The 17,637-nt window shown below is 43.2% G+C and overlaps 1 protein-coding gene across 1 annotated transcript in view; it reads left to right on the top strand.

The window, feature by feature from the left end:
* The window catches only part of CPED1 (cadherin like and PC-esterase domain containing 1), a 183,191-nt gene extending 166,389 nt beyond the window's left edge, over positions 1-16,802 (top strand). The window contains exons 21-22 of the mRNA XM_030216576.1: positions 5,790-5,936; positions 16,034-16,802. Coding sequence (XP_030072436.1) covers positions 5,790-5,936; positions 16,034-16,261 — 375 coding nt within the window. The 3' untranslated portion in view covers positions 16,262-16,802. The remainder of the gene's footprint in view (positions 1-5,789; positions 5,937-16,033) is intronic.
* Positions 16,803-17,637: the final 835 nt, after the last annotated feature.

The following is a 17,637-nucleotide window of genomic DNA, read 5'->3' as shown; positions in this document are numbered from 1 at the left end:
CTCCACTTTACAGCAGTGGCGAGATGCCTTTGTCTCATGGAAGAAACACTGCCCAAGAGTGGAGGAATAGCCTACTGGTAGAGCAGGGACCTAAGCACCAGGGAAGTCAGAGTTCGAATCCCACAGAAAGGTCTTGTGATCTTGAGCAAGTCATCCCTTAATCTTGAAGTACCTTGGGAGCAGGGAAACACCCATTGTACCAGAAGGTAACTTGCTTTGAGCTACTGCTGAAAAGGTGTGCTCTAAATTCAAAATAACAAAGTCTACTTTTAAATCACATGAGCGAAATTAAAAAAAAAAGAGGGAGCATGATATCATTGCACCACCCCCCACCTGCGGAGGATTCCCACACAGCTCAAAGCGGCATAGAGGGACACTAGTAGAAAAAATTAGCCCCACTTGGGGGCAATTTTTATAAAAGAATTTTCATGTGAAAAGGCCCTTTTACATGCAAAAAAAGGGGGGGTTATGAAATTACCCTAGGGTTACACATATGTGCATGCCACCTAGAAATTGCATGCTACATTAATTCTTATGTCCTTATGAAAAGGGGGAACGCCAACTCTTAAAAAGGATGGCCAACTCCAGTCCTGGAGGGTTGCAAACAGGATACACATAATGAACATTTGTCAGGTATATGTACATGCATTTGAGCTAGAAAGGGTTATTTTGGCTGCCAAGAAACCAGAACTGTTAGTTGCCCTTAAGGACTAGAGTCAGTCAATCAATGTCATTAGCAACAATCTGAAATTATGTACATATGTGCTGCTATTGAGCTCTGTCCGTGGTTCTGGATTGCTTACAATAAGTGAGGAAAAATATTTATAGACACTTCTTGGTTCAAGATCTGAGGACAAAATATTGGCCTTTTGCATTTCCTTAGCTGTATGTGGAGTGTACAGGACATCATTTGTGATGGAAAGTTCAAGAATGGTGTTCTGGTACATGACTGAGGCTGGCTGCCAAAGAGAAAACTGAGGTAATGGTAACTGGCACAGCACAATTCAGCCCAGCCCATCATACACCATTACTGAAGGCTGTCCAAGCTTGCAAGCCATTTCAGAACTTGCAGAACTGCTATGCTGTTCTCATCTATGGTAAGATTAGCACAGCTGGTCCACAAGATTTTTATTATTAATTTATTTTGAACAAAATATCAAAAGAAAAAAATATACAGAAGTATTTAGTCCATATTTCAGGAACAGAGAAAGAATTAATAAATAAATCATTTTTTTAAAAAAGGATAAAATTTTTAAAGATTTAAAAGAAAAAAATGTCACTGGTTCATAAGTTTTGAAAAATCTTCTGCAGTGCTGGCAGACTGCCTGCTGCCCCACTTCAATCTTGAAACACTCTTCCTGATCCCAGGCCTTGTCTTGATTCAGTAGCCTTAGACATGATTCATGTGTCATCTGTGTCCATGCCTCATTTTCTAGAAGCTTCCATGTGGCTGAATCATTGCCTTGCCAGACTTTGTAAGTCTAGATCAGGCAAAAATGAGACCTACAGCTGGGAATGTGTTCCTCTTTTTAATTTAAGCATTTATGTTAGATTTACTCACACCTTTTTCAATAGTAGCTCAAGGTGAGTTACAGTCAGGTACTCTGGATATTTCTCTGGCCCAGGAGTGCTCACAATCTAAGTTTGTACCTGAGGCAATGGAGGGTTGAGTGACTTGCCCATGATCACAAGGAGCAGTGGTGGGCTTTGAACTGGCCACCTCTGGATGTCAAGCCCGGCGCTCTAACCACTAGGCCACTCCTCCACTGAGAAAATCTCATGACACCACATAAAAGTGCATCCGATAATATTCCTGTCTGGGTATCCTGTGAATCCTAACACCACCTGAGGTTACTCTATTAAACAACAGAAACTGAAAGCTTGTCTGTTTTAGATTGTAGGGCTGCAGTGTAACAATATGCAAAAATGCATCAACTTTAAGATCCAACATGGTGGAACCACCTTTTTTTTCCTATTCCAAATGAACTAGAGAAAGCTTAGTGGAAGGGACACTGTTGTTATTGCTAGTACGACAGAATTAGTTCAAATAGTGCATTTGATGAGCCATTTATTAGGGAACTAGCCGTTGAGCCCGTAAAAATGGGCTAGTATAGGAAAGGGGGGGGTTCAAAGCCCCTTCCCATCGCTGCTGCAAGGCCCCCCCACCGCCAAGCTCACCCCCCCCCCCCGAGTCGCTGCCATCCCTCCATCCGGCCTGGGCCCTCGCTCCGCTACTGAAACAGCAAGGGAACGCAGCACACAGCTCTGCTGAGCTGTCGTTGGCCTTCCTTCTTCTTGTCTGCCTGTGTCCCGCCCTCGTGTGATGTAACGTCGTTGAGGGCGGGACACAGGCAGAGAAGAAGAGGAAGGACGGCAGCTCAGCAGAACTGTGTGCTGCGTTCCCTCGCTGTTTCAATAGCGGAGCGAGGGCCCGGCCGGGTGGAGGGTGGGGGGAGCGTTAGCGATGGCGGTTTCATCCCTCGCAAATGCGCAGTAGAGACCCTCTCTGTTCCGCCCCCATCATAACGTATTGACGCGGGGCGGGGCAGAGAGGGTCTCTACTGCGCATTTGCGAGTGAGTACGACACTCGCCATTTATATGTTTGATTGCAGGCCCATCAGAACTTTTCACACAGTTTCCCTGTAAAATTGCCAGCTGGCTCTTTTCCAGAAATACATTATTATTACTTTATTATCTTTCCTCATTACTTATACCTTACGCTCCTTATCAAATTTTTCATTCAGCTTATGAATGTCATCTTAGCATCTCAAGTGTTTTCTGTACTCACTTTGACTCTACCTGGAAGTGTGCATTTTTTGCCCAGGCTCCCGGTTTCTGGAATTCCCTCCCCCTGTCCACTGAAAGAGGGCATACCGAGGGACTCATTTTTGAAAGAAAAAAGGCCAAAAAGTGTGGATGGATTTCTTCTCAAAATGTCCAAATCGGTATTTTTGAAACCTGATTTGCAGATGTTTATCTATGCATTTCGTCTGCAGTGTGTCCAAATAACAAGGGGCGGGGTGTATTGAAGGCGGGATTAGGGCAGGCTTAAGATATGCCTAACACTTTGACGTTTTACATCCATAACGGAACAAAACCAAAATGTCTAGGATGAAAACGTCAGTGTTTTGGTCTAAACCTGTTTTTATAACGAATAAGACACAAAAACGTGACTACCCCTTATTTCTCCAGTGGTCACTGAGCCAGTGGCGTTCCTAGGGGGGCGGACACCCGGGGCGTCGCCCCGCCCACCCGGGTGCAGCACCCCCCCCCCCCGATGCAGCGCGGACCCCTCCCCCGGTGCACGCCGCTGGGGGGGGGGGGGTGCTGCAGCGCGCGCCTGCTCAGAGTTCCCTGCGTTTGCTGCAGCTCCCTCTGACCCGGAACAGGAAGTAACCTGTTCCAGGGCAGAGGGAGCTGCAGCGAATGCGCGAAGTCAGCGAACTCAGAGCAGGCACGTGCCGCGGCACGTGCCGCGGCACCCCCCCCCCCCCCACCGCCCCCCCCTTGGTACGCCACTGCACCGAGCCTCTCCCACCTCCCAAAGCTGTGAATAAAAATAGTACTTACCAGCCTCTATGACAGCTTCATATGTTATAGCCAGTTGTATTAGAGCAGTAAGCAGGTCCCTGGAGTAGTGTAGTGGTCGATGCAGTGCACTGTAGAGAAGGGGATCCAGGCCCATATCTCACTCTAAAAATGCTGGACCCTCCTGCATCCCAATGGCTTGATTTTCTTTGTTTTTCACTTGTAAGGTTTTTTTTTTTTTTTTTTAAAGCCCTGAAAAAATAAATCCACAGAGCACAAAACCTTGTTACAATCAGTATTTTCAGGGGAAAAAAATAGATGTTTTGTGGTTTCGAAAATGGTCATGTTTTCTATTCGGATTTGGGATGTTTAGCACAAAACATCCAAATTCCGACTTAGTCGTAATATTGAAAATGTCCCGCCACGTGACTCAATAGATATAAACATAACTACTGGGATTTCAGCCAGTCCAATGTGGCCCTGCCCCCAGTTCCACCCCTTTTCCTAAAGGAGAGTGGAAAGTAATTTTTTTTTCTCTTTAAATTTTTTTTTATTATTGTAATTTTGTAACAGTCAACTTACACAAAGTAAACAACCTTCTTACTCTAGCCCACGCAGGGGCAAACAATTACTGAATTAGTACATCACTTACACATTTATCATCTATATAAACTCCTCTGCGTTAATCTTATTTTCAGTGGTCCTGGTAGCATTATCCTTTACCCAAATAAACTTTGCATTATCATTAAGCATTCCCCCTCCCCCAGCCTCCCATCCACATCCAGCCCTTTCATAACTTGGGAATGCCCCATGTTTTTTTGGGACAAGCTCCCTTACCCCCCTCCCCATCCCCTCTGAGCCCACATTTCTCCTCTGAATCCCCGCCGTCCTAAATGAGTGTTAAACGCTATTGGAATCGAGCCCAACCCCCCCCCCCCCCTTTATGTCGCAGATGTCCTTCCCTGCGGTATGGAAAGTAATTTTTAAAAGGTTTTCTTTTTTCTGAAGAAATGGCTTGGAACATGTCCCCTTTAATTTGGTAATTTGATATGGTGTTTCATGAGATGCTAGTGTGAAACTCTTGTAAGCATGCTCAATGTATTCAATCATAAAGCAAAATCTGATCATTTAATTAGACCTATGTAGGACAGCTAGTGTGGGGGCAATTCTAGAAGGGGCAATTTTAGAACTGGGTGCCAGATAGCAAAACTACACACCTATAATTTAGGTGTGAGCACTTATACCAGCCATACAGCAGATATAAGAAGTTTGCGCCCCATCTACACTGTACCCAGACTCCACCCATCTGACGCCTACTTGTAAAATACATCCTATCCCTCAAATTCTATATATGATGCCTTAAGTTGTGAGTGCTAATTTGGTCACGTGGCCAAATTACACACACAACGTAATTGATTAACAAGTGGAGGAGTGGCCTAGTGGTTAGGGTGATGGACTTTGGTTCTGAGGAACTGAGTTCGATTCCCGGCACAGGCAGCTCCTTGTGACTCTAGGCAAGTCACTTAACTCTCCATTGCCTGCCACATTGAGCCTGCCATGAGTGGGAAAGCGTGGAGTACAAATATAACAAAAAAAAAAAAATCAGCACTGATAATTGGTACTTAACCAATTAGCAGCACTAATTGGCTTTAATTAGAATTAATGCACACAAATTTCTAGGCGTATTCTGTGATGCACAGTCAAAATTCAAATGCACACAGTCAAAAAGGGGTGTGGAATGGGTGGGTGGTGAGCATTTCATAATACTACGCGCACAATTAGGTGGCCTAAATGATTGCGCCAATATTTTAATTGCAAGAACGGCATTGTGAGCTCATTCTATAAACTACGTGTAGTTTATAGAATCACGCTAACCGTGTGGTTATACAGTACTGACTTTTAAGGCACTATATAAGATACCTGCGTATTTACAGAATGGTGCTTAAGCAGAAATTTGGCATGTACACCCATATATGCCATTATTCTAATGACTTATTCGTGTAATCAGTGTGTCCTGTCAACACATCTTTAGTATTGCCCTGTTTATGTCTTTCTGTCCTATAGGGATATTAGACCCAAACTTCAATTTGAAGGTGGGCAAAATTTCCACATTAGCAATAGTGTAAGAAGCCTCGTTATGCAAATGTCATGAATAGTAATCATTTAAATACTAGAAACCAGGCCCGCTGGGTGATCCCACAGGACCAGAGTCTGAGCCCTCCTCTACACTCAGCCTCTGCTGCTCTTTTTGCTTCCGCAGGCCGAAGTGCAGCATTTATGGACAAAGAACATGATCATTCTAAAGACGGCGAAGGCCTATGGCTATGAGGTGGTCGACACATTCAGCATCACGATGGGACACTACAAGGAGTTCCTGCAGGGGAAGTGCGGGTGTCATTTTCACGAAGTAAGTCTTTCTGTAGATGGGGAGGGAAGCTGAAAGGGTCGTTAGCTTAATGCAACCCTTGTGATGTATACTGATAAGCTCCAAAATCACATCTTACTGACAGTAACAACAAAGACATATAAACAAGAATGACAATGGAAACAACTGAGATTTAAAAGTTATATATAAAAGGTTCAGCTTGTGACAGAATAACTCAGAATAAATAGTTCTTTACAGTTACTTAAAAGCTAGAATGAACATTTGTCAGGAATCATTTGGAATAAACACACACACCCTATGGCCTAAAAATTAGGCCACCTGTTTGTTACCCGATAGTGATTCCAGATCTTGACTTATACAACCTGCATGGATGATGCAAGTTCTCTCCCTCCTTGGGTACAACTTGAACAACAGATGGTCGTCACAGGCAGTGCTCACTCTGAAGTGTTCAGATGATGATCCGTTGGTAGGTTGATTGATAAGAGATGAGTTGAAGAGATAAGTTAGTCTCTTGCCATGGCAGATGCCTGTATCATTTTGATATCAGCAAGTTTTCGATGATTAGATAACATCATGTTAGGTGATTGGCCTGTGCCCTGATGTTGTGACTAGGGAAACCACAGGAATGTATTTTAATGTTTTTCTGGAGGCTTTTCCGCGAACTCTGGCTCTAGGCAGACAAGGTCAATATGACCAAGAGTCCTTGTCACAGTTGCCCAGATTCCTTTGTCTCGCATCAGCCAGATTGCCATCTTGAAAAATTTAACTGGATCACAGGTTCTTTCCTTAGAAGTGCATGCCTAGGCAAAAATCTGAGCAAGAGTCTTTGATTTATTAGAGGACAGAACACTGTATCACAAGTACTGTACTTCAGGCTCTGTAATACAGTAGTTAGGTTGTGGCAGGAGCTTACATCCCTACAAGCACTTAGCAGAAATTTGGCTCCTTCATCATCATTTCCTCACCTTCCTCACCTAGTGAAAGCAATTTTCAAAGCTATTTATGTGGGTACAAAAGTGAGAAGTAATTTTCCAGAAAAACAAAACAGGGTTTTAGGGGTTGGGGATTCACACTTCCACTTCAGTTGCAATGGGGAAAGACAGCGTAAGTTTAAAAAGGTTCTGAGTTGATGACCTGGCTTGACCCAGCTGAAAATCACCCATGTATTTGAAAACTGCCCACTCTCAATGCAGCTTTAGTCTGCAGTGCACCCTGTTCTGCAAGGCATAGTGAGAGCAGGCATTGTCTAAGAGACATTGCATTTTCAACTCTAAACACATTATTTTCCTTTCAAAAAATATCTCCAGAAAAAAAAGCATGTTTTCATTGTGAAACTCGGGACAGAATCCACAGCTGCAATATAGTCACTGACTTTGTCCCAAAAAGCACAGAAATCTATTTACTAAGCCATGTTAAGGCATTAACACAGGTGATTGTGATCATAGCATCCATCAGCAGGTTACACAAATTTAATTTTGGACTGGTTTGATGCCAGAGCCGGGACTAGCAAAATCTAGGAGGCCAGATAATACTGTAATCCACACTCTCAGAATATTCATGGTCAGTCAATAAAGCACTCCACACAGTTATGTATGCTTCAACCTGTGAAGAGTTTACTTTATTATTACTAGATTTGTATCCCGCGCTTTCCCGCTCAAAGCAGGTTCAATGCGGCTTACATAGTAAAAGGAATACAGAATATTATTAGAGGGTAAAAGTTAAGTATATAGAACAAAAGACTAGATAAATAGGTAGAAATAGGCAATGGAGAGGGAAGGTGGGAGATGTAGTTAGGGTCAATATTGTTATCATGGAGTATGTGTAGGTAGATGGTTCATTAGATTAATCAGGATCGTTTGGATAGACTTGCTTGAATAAATGGGTTTTTAGTGCTTTCCGGAAGGGTAGGTAGTCGTAGATTGATCGGATAGATCATCAGATAACTAAGATAAGCTTCAAGCATCTGTTTATACCATGTGAATATTCTAGTAAAGATAGATAAATTAGGGGCCCTTTTACTAAGCCACGTAAGCGTCCACGCGTGGCCAATGCTCACCAAAATGGAGTTACTGCCCGACTACCGCGTGGCTCTTGTGCTAATTTCATTTTTGGCACACGTCCGATATGCGCGTCTGAAAAATATTTTTTATTTTTGGGCACACGTAACTGGCGCGCGCCAAGTGTCATTTGATGTGTGTAGGTCATTACCGTCTGGATCCTATACCGCTAGGTCAATGGCTGGCGGTAAGGTCTCAGACCCAAAATGGACGTGCGGCAATTTTGATTTTGCCTCACGTCCATTTTCGGCAAAAAGGCCTTTTTTACAGGCGCGCTAAAAAATGGATCGGTGCGTGCCCAAAACCCAAGCCATTTTTCAGCGCACCTTAGTAAAAGGACCCCTTAAAGAGCAAAACTTACAATTCTCTATATTCTTCTTCCTAATTCTTTTAATTGTTCACAGTTCTCAATGTAAAACTGGTTCCTCCCAAGAGGCAACCGGGGTGTAGAGAGGCTTCACCTTGGTTGTCCTTTGGCTACTCTGGCTGGATTATATAGCACATTTTCTCTCCCTTCTCATCAGGTATGGTGGCAGACATTCCTCTATTTCCTTGAATAGTCCAGCAGCTTTATAGGCTCTGAGGCTGGTTTCCACTCCTGGCTCCTTGGGGTCAGAGACTGTGCTAGTCAAATATCTTTTGGTGGTAGGGTAAAAAGGATAAAGGGTCATGGATTTGATATACCACCTTTAGAAGATGCTGCAGGTTGGATGCTAAAAGTTATTATAGTCCCCTTGAATGGGTGTTAGGAGAATGGCCAGGGACGTTGAGACAAAAGACCCCCTTGAAAAGAGGTACTCTGGCCAGGGATCTTAACCAAAGACAATGACCCTCCCCCTGTGCTAGATATTTACAAGATCCCAGTTTTCCCTTCAAGGGATGTATCCTTCCACCATATCAGAAAGAAGGAAGGCACAGCCCCTGTTCCGGAAAGTGTGAGATTAGCAAAAGGTCAGAACTCATTTATTCTGGTAGAGCAACTAAAGATTCCAACACTGCTCACCAGGCTGAACATGAGTGGTCTCTACAATGTAATACAAATTGTACATGCCAGAAGAATTGTCTCAGTTATTGATGTGAAACTGGAAATGTGATAATTCCTGAAAATCTATCCTACCTCGCAGGCTGTAACACTTCTCCTTAGCTGCTCTTAGCATTCCTGGGGTCTGTCCTAGAGGTCACTTCCTCTTCCTTCTGGGCCTCCCTGACTTTCCCTAACCCCTGGCTTCTTATGCTACTGGCTAGAACCCCATCCTCCTGGCTAGGATTTCTTTTTCTGACTCCTTAAATGTGGCCCTATGTGGAAATGTGAACAAGGAGGGTTTGGGTTCTCTTATGCATTCCCTCACATGCTACTAACTAAATAACTTGACTGCTTCTGAAACTAGTGATTAGTTTCAGAAGATGTTCCTGAGAGTTAGAATAGTATTAGCAGGCAGTTTATCTGCTGTGATTCCTCATTCTCTAGTGTATGACAAGAAGATTGTAAATTGTGATCTAATTAGGAAATTAGAAAAGGTTCAAAGAAGAGTGACCAAAATGATAAAGAGAAAGGAACTGGTAATTTTCCCTTTTCCCTCCTTTCAACTTATTCTTTTACACTCTCTGTTTACAATAATATATTGTAATTGATTAATAACCAGGTTGACGATTGCCTTCTCGGTTTAATGTGAGCCACATTGAGCCTGCAAACGTGGGAAAATGTGGGGTATAAATGTGATAAATAAACTCTCATATGAGGAAAGGCTAAAGAGGTTAGGGCTCTTCAGCTTGTAGAAGAGACGACTAAGGGGGGATATGATTGAGGTCTACAAAATCCTGAGTGGTATAAAACGAGTAGAAGTGAATCAATTTTTTACTCTTTCAAAAAGTACAAAAACTAGTGGACACTCAATGAAGTTACATGGAAATACATTCAAAACAAATAGGAGGAAATATTTTTTTAACTCAACGAATAGTTAAGCTCTGGAACTCTTTGCCAGAGGATGTAGTAACCACGGTTAGCATATCTGGGTTTAAAAGAGGTTGAGACAAGTTCCTGGAGGAAGCGTCCATAGTCTGCTATTGAGAGAGACATAGGGAAGCCACTGCTTGCCCTGGGATTGGTAGCATGGAATGTTGCTACTATTTGGGGTTTTGCCATGTACTTGTGACCTGGGTTAGCCACTGTTGGAAACAGGATACTGGGCTAGATGAACCATTGGTCTGACCCAGTATGGCTATTCATATGACCAGAAATGAAAGGCGCCAGTGTATTATAAGATGCTTTGCAAGATACCAGGTGTGTGTGTGTGTGGGAGGGGGGAGATGTGCACCCAAACTGCCTAATTAGCTGATGCATCTTTGCACTGGTTTCCTGATAGCATTGGTACTGTGTATGGGGTGGGTGGGAGTGTTGGTTTGATAGCACCTCACCTTTGGAAAAAAGTTGGCATATTCCCTCTCATGTGTTTTTAAAAACTTTTATATCATAACATAGTAACATAGTAGATGACGGCAGAAAAAGACCTGCATGGTCCACCCAGTCTGCCCAACAAGATAAACTCACATGTGCCAGTTTTTGTGTATACCTTACCTTGATTTGTAACTGTCTTTTTCAGGGCACAGACCGTATAAGTCTGCCCAGCACTATCCCCGCCTCCCAACCACCCGCCCCGCCACCCACCACCGGCTCTGGCACAGACCGTATAAGTCTGCCCAGCATACGAGATGCATCGCAGATGACTTACGTGATTACATCCAAAGCAGACTATACATAACACCAATGAAACCTTCACTGAAGAGCTGAAATATATTCATGTTGGCAACATTTAGCCTTAAACGTACACCATAATTAAAGAACAATAACCAACTACTGCGAACATAACAAATTTTGACAGCCCTTCTGAATTCCTGTCCTTGCTGGTTCTAATCAGCTATTAAGTGGAAGCGGAATACTGAATTACACTCCTCTGGGATTACTTCTCAGCAAGAACATGATGGGTAATTTGTCTGATGTGGCATTTCTGAATAATTCGGTAATGCGATCTTGCAGAAACTGCCTCTAGAAATTGTTACTTCTGTCCTCCTGCTGGCTCACTCGTTTAAAGCAATGTCACTGATCTAAATCTTAAGCTAATGAGCTTGTACAGGCACATGGAAAAATAGCTGCTTCCAGTCACCTATATTCTTGTGGCTTAGTACAATCATATTTGGTATTTAACACCACTTATCCTATCCAAATTATGTATTAAGAGTTGCATAAAGGTAAAGTATTTAAGTCCCTGTTTACCATTGCGTAGTGAATGATAATTGTCATTAATTCTCATTATTTATCACATTTGTATCCCACATTTTCCCACTGATTGCAGGCTCAAAGTGGCTTACAATAATACTGTAGTAAAGTTACAATTTTGCAAATTGAGAGCAAGATAGGAATAACAATTGAACAGCAATAGGTATTGAGAGTAAGATAGAATAAACAATTAATCAGTAATAAATAAAGAAGATAATAAATGTTTAATTAGTGTCCATTGGATCATATACTAGTAAGGGATAATTCTGATTATGTTGAAACTGGGGAATAAGCCTCCTTAAACAGTACTGATTTCAATGATTTCCTAAAGTTTAGGTAGTTCTGGGTAGATTTTACTGATTTGGGTAAGGCATGCCACAGTTGAGTACCAATGTAAGTGAAATTTGAGGCGTAAATTGATGTATATTTTAGGCCATTACAGTCTGGGTAGTGTAAGTTCAAATATGATCATGAGGTACTGGATCTGTTTCTGGGTGGTAAGTCAACAAGCATATATATATATATATATATATATATATATATATATATATATATATTATGGGCCAGATTCAGAAAATGGTGTCTAAAAGGTAGGCGCATCAAAATAATGCATGTAATGCTATTCTATAAACCAAGTATACAGTAAGATGTGGTTTATAGAATAGCGCATAGGCCATGGGAATGCGCATACCAGTGGCGTAGTGAGGGCGGCTGACACCCGGGGCGGGTCGCCGCTGCGCACCCCCCCTGGGTGCAGCACGGCACACCCCCCCTCAGTGCGCGCACCCCCCCCTCAGAGCGCATTCTTACCACTGGCGCTCCGCCCCTAGTGCACGTCATCGCTGGGAGCTGCGTCGGCTCCGCTGGTTCCTTGCTCTTTCTGCCCCAGAACAGAAAGTAACCTGTTCCAGGGCAGAGAGAGCAGTGAACCAGCGGAGCCGACACCCCCCCCAGTGGCGTGCACCTGGGGCGGACCGCCCCACCGCCCCCCTTCCTACGCCACTGGCACATACATAAGTACGTAAGTATTGACATACTGGGAAAGACCAAAGGTCCATCGAGCCCAGCATCCTGTTTCCAACAGTGGCCAATCCAGATCACAAATACCTGGCAAGATCCCAAAAATGTACAAAACATTTTATACTGCTTATCCCAGAAATAGTGGATTTTCCCCAAGTCCATTTAATAACGGTCTATAGACTTTTCCTTTAGGAAGCCATCCAAACCTTTTTTAAACTCCGCTAAGCTAACCGCCTTTACCACATTCTTTGGCAACGAATTCCAGAGTTTAATTACACATTGCGTTAAGAAATATTTTTTCCGATTCGTTTTAAATTTACTACATTGTAGCTTCATCGCATGCCCCCTAGTCCTAGTATTTTTGGAAAGCGTGAACATACGCTTCACATCTACCCGTTCAACTCCACTCATTATTTTATAGACCTCTAACATATCTCCCCTCAGCAGCCTTTTAGGCATGGCCATTTATGCCACTGAAAACCTGGTGTAAATACTCTCATCTAAATGTACGTGCTCTCCCCCGACTTCTATAATGTGTGTAAATTTGATTGATGCCCCTGACACACCTTCACTCTTCCCATGGCCACGCCCCATTTTCAGCTACATGCATTGGAATTTATGTGTGTCTCTGTTTAGAGTACGCCTTAAAAGAAGCACAGATAAATTCCAAATATTGCCAATTCGTGATGATAATTGGTTGTTATCAGCCTGTTATCATAACTAATTGGCTCATTACTCAAGTGAGCAGTGCACGTAAATTGGCCGCATGCATAATTTAATGCGTGCTATTGGCCACGCCTTATATAGAATCCGGCCCTATCTGCCATAAAACTGATAGCGTAAACAGGGCTTTGAGGCAGAATAATGCACAATAGCCATCATCACGTGCTAAGTGTTATCAAATGGGGGGGAGGTTATTTAATTACCCCTTCTAAACACTGAGGGGGTAATTCTATAATACAGGTGCTGTAATTTATGCACTGCTTACATTCATAAATGTTTAGAATAATGGTATTTACGGATATACGTGCACATATACACTTGCAACTTTCAAAATGTCACTTAAGTGCTCAATTTACCACATTGAGTATATGCAAGGGGCGGGGAGTATACGTGGACAGAGGACACATATGCATAACTCATAGTACCTGTGCCATTTAGGTGCTAACATTTGCACTAGCTCTGTGGCTGGCATAAGTGTCCCTGCCTGGTGCCCCTTCCTAACTTTTAAGCACTTACATAAGAACATAAGCACCGCCATACTGGGAAAAGACCAAGGGTCCATCAAGCCCAGCATCCTGTTTCCGACAGTGGCCAATCCAGGCCTCAAGAACCCGGCAGAAACCCCAAAACAAAAAAAAATTAAATTAATAATGTTCAATGGACTTTTCCTTCAGGAATCTGTCCAGACCCCCTTTAAACTCAGCAATGCCAACTGCTGTCACTACATTTTGCGGCAACGAGTTCCAGAATCTAACTATGCGCTGAGTAAAGAAAAACTTTCTCCTATTTGTTTTAAATCTACCACATTCTAGCTTCATCTTATGTCCCCTGGTTCTATTATTGTTAGAAAGTGTAAACAAACGCTTCACATCTGTCCGCTCCATTCCACTCATTATCTTGTAGACTTCTATCATATCACCCCTCAGCACTTATTTATTTATTTAACACATTTATATCCCACATTTTCCCACCAATAGTAGGCTCAATGTGGCTTACAAGACCGTAGGGCAAACTACAGTTCAGTTAAATAACATAACAATGTAATATAGTTCAGTCAAATAACATAATAATGTAATAAAAAAATAGTAAACGTATAGGTATCGTAAAGAACAACAGTGATAATAAGAGTGAATAAAAAAGATAAGGGTCCATGGAATTTGCTGTAACAGGAAGAGGTAAATTAAGTTGAGTCATGAAGGTAGGCCTTCTTAAACTTCTTATATACTCAGTTAGGCTCATCAAACATATAAACGGCAAGTGACTGCTCACCTGCAAATGCGCAGTAGAGTTGGAAACGCTGAGAGTGTAGAAGTCCAAGCCCCACCTCCACCAGCAGTACAGCCCAATAGGGAGGAGGGCTTGGACATGGGCGTGGAAATCGGAGGAGGAGGGAGCAGGGAGGGAAGGAGGGGGCGGAACTGAGGGAAACAGACGCTGGGGGAAGGGCAGGGGAGAGAGCAAGGTTGGTGGGGGGGGGGGCATAAGAAAACAAAAAACTAGCCCGTTGTTACGGCTTAACGGCTAGTATTCTATAAAGGAAAGTAGACGCTTATGTTCTGTTATAGGTAAGGCTTCTACTGGGAGCCCCGTTAATGAATTGCCCTCAGAAAGGGCAACTATCAAAGGCGTTCAGCTGGTAAAATAGCCCTCTTCAAATGCAGCTAAAAGCAGCTGCGACTGTCATTGCTGTACACTGCTAGCTGTATTTAAAGAAGGTGCAAAGGAATCATTTTGACCATTATAAACACTACTTTGCAGCTGCTCAAATAGTAGATTCAAAGCTTGTGGACTCATTGGGGATAATTTTATATTTCAAGAGAAAACCTTATTTTACATGCAGAAAAGGGGGGGAGGTATTCAGTGTGTATAATGTAGATGCAAAGAATATTCACTCCTAGTTTTACAGGATTCGAGAGTAGGCGTGTCAGGGGAGGAGTTCGGATGGAGTTCAAACTGAGGTATGCATGTATTTGACTGAACACAGCAGGGCCAGCAGAATGCGGTAAGCAGGGTATGCAGGGCAAGGGGGTGCCAACGTTCGGGGGTGCCTGGCTTTAGCCCTCCCCAGCTGCCCTGCTCTTTTTCACTGCTGCTGCTCTGCCTGTTGTCAAGTGGTCTGGTGTGCCGGCACTGTGTACTCCTCTGAGTCACAAAATTGACTACTTCCGGTTTTGTGAAACCAGAAGTAGTTAATCTGTGGCTCGGAGGAGCGTACATTGCCGGCACCGGTGCGCAAGACCCATTTGACTAGAGGCAGAGCTGGAGGTGGGAACTGATTCAGGGGACAGGTGAGAGAATGGAACTGGAGCTGAAAATGGGGGCAGGTGAGAGAAGGGGGGCGGGAGATGCTGGGCTGAGCTGGACTGGGGCAGGGCAGAGGGCAACTGATAGTTTGCAGTTAGGCACCAGAGACCCTAGCACCGGCCCTGGAACACATTCTTCACGTGTGCACGTTTACACTGACTCCTGAGAGTGTGTAAATACATTGACTTGCAGTTTGGGTGCAATTTTTGCATCTTTTGTGAAGCCAGGGGCATAGCTACAATTGAGTGAGCTCAGCAAAATGCTCAGGGCTGCCTGAAGCTGCTCCCACCCACTGGTCCAGCATCCTTACCTTCCTCTCTCTCTTTCATACTTCTATCCCCCCCCCCCCCCCCCCCCGCCCTGTAACCAGCCTGGCCCAGGATCGTTCCATTCCTCCTCCTTCCCTCTGGCTTCTCCCCAGTGCTGTGGTGAGTGGTGAGTGGTCAACAGCAGCAGACACAGTGCAGAACTTCCATCTGCTGCATCCCACCCCTCTGATGCAACTTTCTGTGGCCAGGTGCTGGAAGAAGGGAAGAAAGAGGAGAGAAGCAGGGACACACAGAAGAGATGCTGGCCGTGGAGGATGCATAAGTCAAAATATCTTAAGCCAACAAAATGGAATTTTTAGATCCAAGAATGTTTCATGGTTATTGGACAGAGTATATACAAGAATCAGGTAAATGACTATGAATCTGTCTAATTGGGGAAGTAATCATTAATGTTTTGTGCTCCCATTTCAGGTTGTGAAATCCAGTATTTCCAAAGAGTACCATCATGCGAACATGAAATTGTCAAGACATTTTAACTTAGGAAAATACTTCACCAACAAAAATAGACTGTCACAGCTACAAGACTATTTATCTAATCCGGAGTCCCCATATCATGTCCAAGGTCCAATAAATCGCATTTATTCAGAGATTCTTCTCAGTAGGATGTGCGCAAACGGAAAGGACAATACCAGTGTATAACGTCTTCAGAATGTCTCCTTCCGAGAAGGCAGGGCTCCCCGTACTTTCAGCAATGTTTTTAGAACCAAACAGAAGTCATCGCATTCCATTGTACAAGCACTAAAGACGGTTGGGAAGTCTTCCATCATTTTTATGGAAGATGTGCTCCTATGATGTTTTGGGGTCAAAAGATTGACAATTACAACCAAACAAATGACTTGAAGCGCTGTTGAATACTGAAACAGCCCTAGGCACAGTGTTGAATGTTCAGTTAAGAAAGCTGCTTTAACTATAGTGTGACCAACCAATACAGTGTATTTGTATTCATATCTATATATATATCGCTGAATAGTAATATGTATTTCCAAGTAATTTCTTCGCAGTCAGCTGTCGCTAGCTATGAAAACGCTTTCTTGTTTCACATTACGACTACAGGTAGAATGATTACATTCCATTACTAGCTGACTGATTGCACTCTGGTAGTTCTCACTTCGAAAATACTATGCTGGCAATTCTTTAACTCTGTTCTAATTGCTTTTAATTATAATGTTGAGCAACTAAACCACACCCTCATCTTCCTCAGAGACATTTTTATAACCTCCAGTGGGAAATTAAAGCACGGTTTATGTTCTTCCACTGACACTGAGGCTATCAGTTACTCTGTAAAAGAGACTTTTTGGAGGATTTTCTGTTCTTATTCTGAATCTATTAATGATGCAAACACGCAACTCCCGCTGTGCTATGGTCTAGCGAATGAGGAATGCTATTCACATGTACTTGTTTTGTTCTGTGATTGAGTTATGCTAAACATTCACATTTCTTTGGTTAACTTGGAGCTTCTGTTGTTCGTAAATCTTGCTGCTACTGTCAGGAAGGGCAGTTATGTCACTAATAATGTTTACTGTTATGCCATATCTTTTTTCTACGTGCCATTCTGTTCTCTATTTACCTTTTGCATACATGTGTATCTAAGGTAATAGTTACGATACCCAGAAAAATCACCAGCTGGAAGAGGGACGGCGAGCTTCAGTCATCAAGGACCACAAGCACATCTGGTTTTTCAGGAAAACCAAAACAAACAAGATAACCCGATTCTTTCTGCAACTGTAGGCCTCAAAAAAACAGTATTTGCCTTTCTTGAGCTAGAAAATGTAATGGGAGCGGAAGGAGATGGTCTACATCAGTGGTTCCCAAACCTGGTCCTGGAGGCACCCCGGCTAGTCAGGCTTTTTGGGGTATCCACAAAGAATATTCATGAGAGATATTTGCATGCACTGCCTCCGCTGGTTTGGGATCCACTGGTCGACATACTAAAAAGCGCAGGTAATGCTCAGTACTTTGGACTTCAACGCACAATGGACCCCTTTTACAAAGGCATGCTTGCATTTTTAGCGTGC

This window comes from Microcaecilia unicolor, chromosome 10 (assembly GCF_901765095.1).
Source record: "Microcaecilia unicolor chromosome 10, aMicUni1.1, whole genome shotgun sequence".
In the NCBI taxonomy this organism is placed as follows: domain Eukaryota; kingdom Metazoa; phylum Chordata; class Amphibia; order Gymnophiona; family Siphonopidae; genus Microcaecilia; species Microcaecilia unicolor.
Note: the sequence above shows the minus strand (reverse complement) of the source record. Positions and strands in the feature narration are given on the sequence as shown.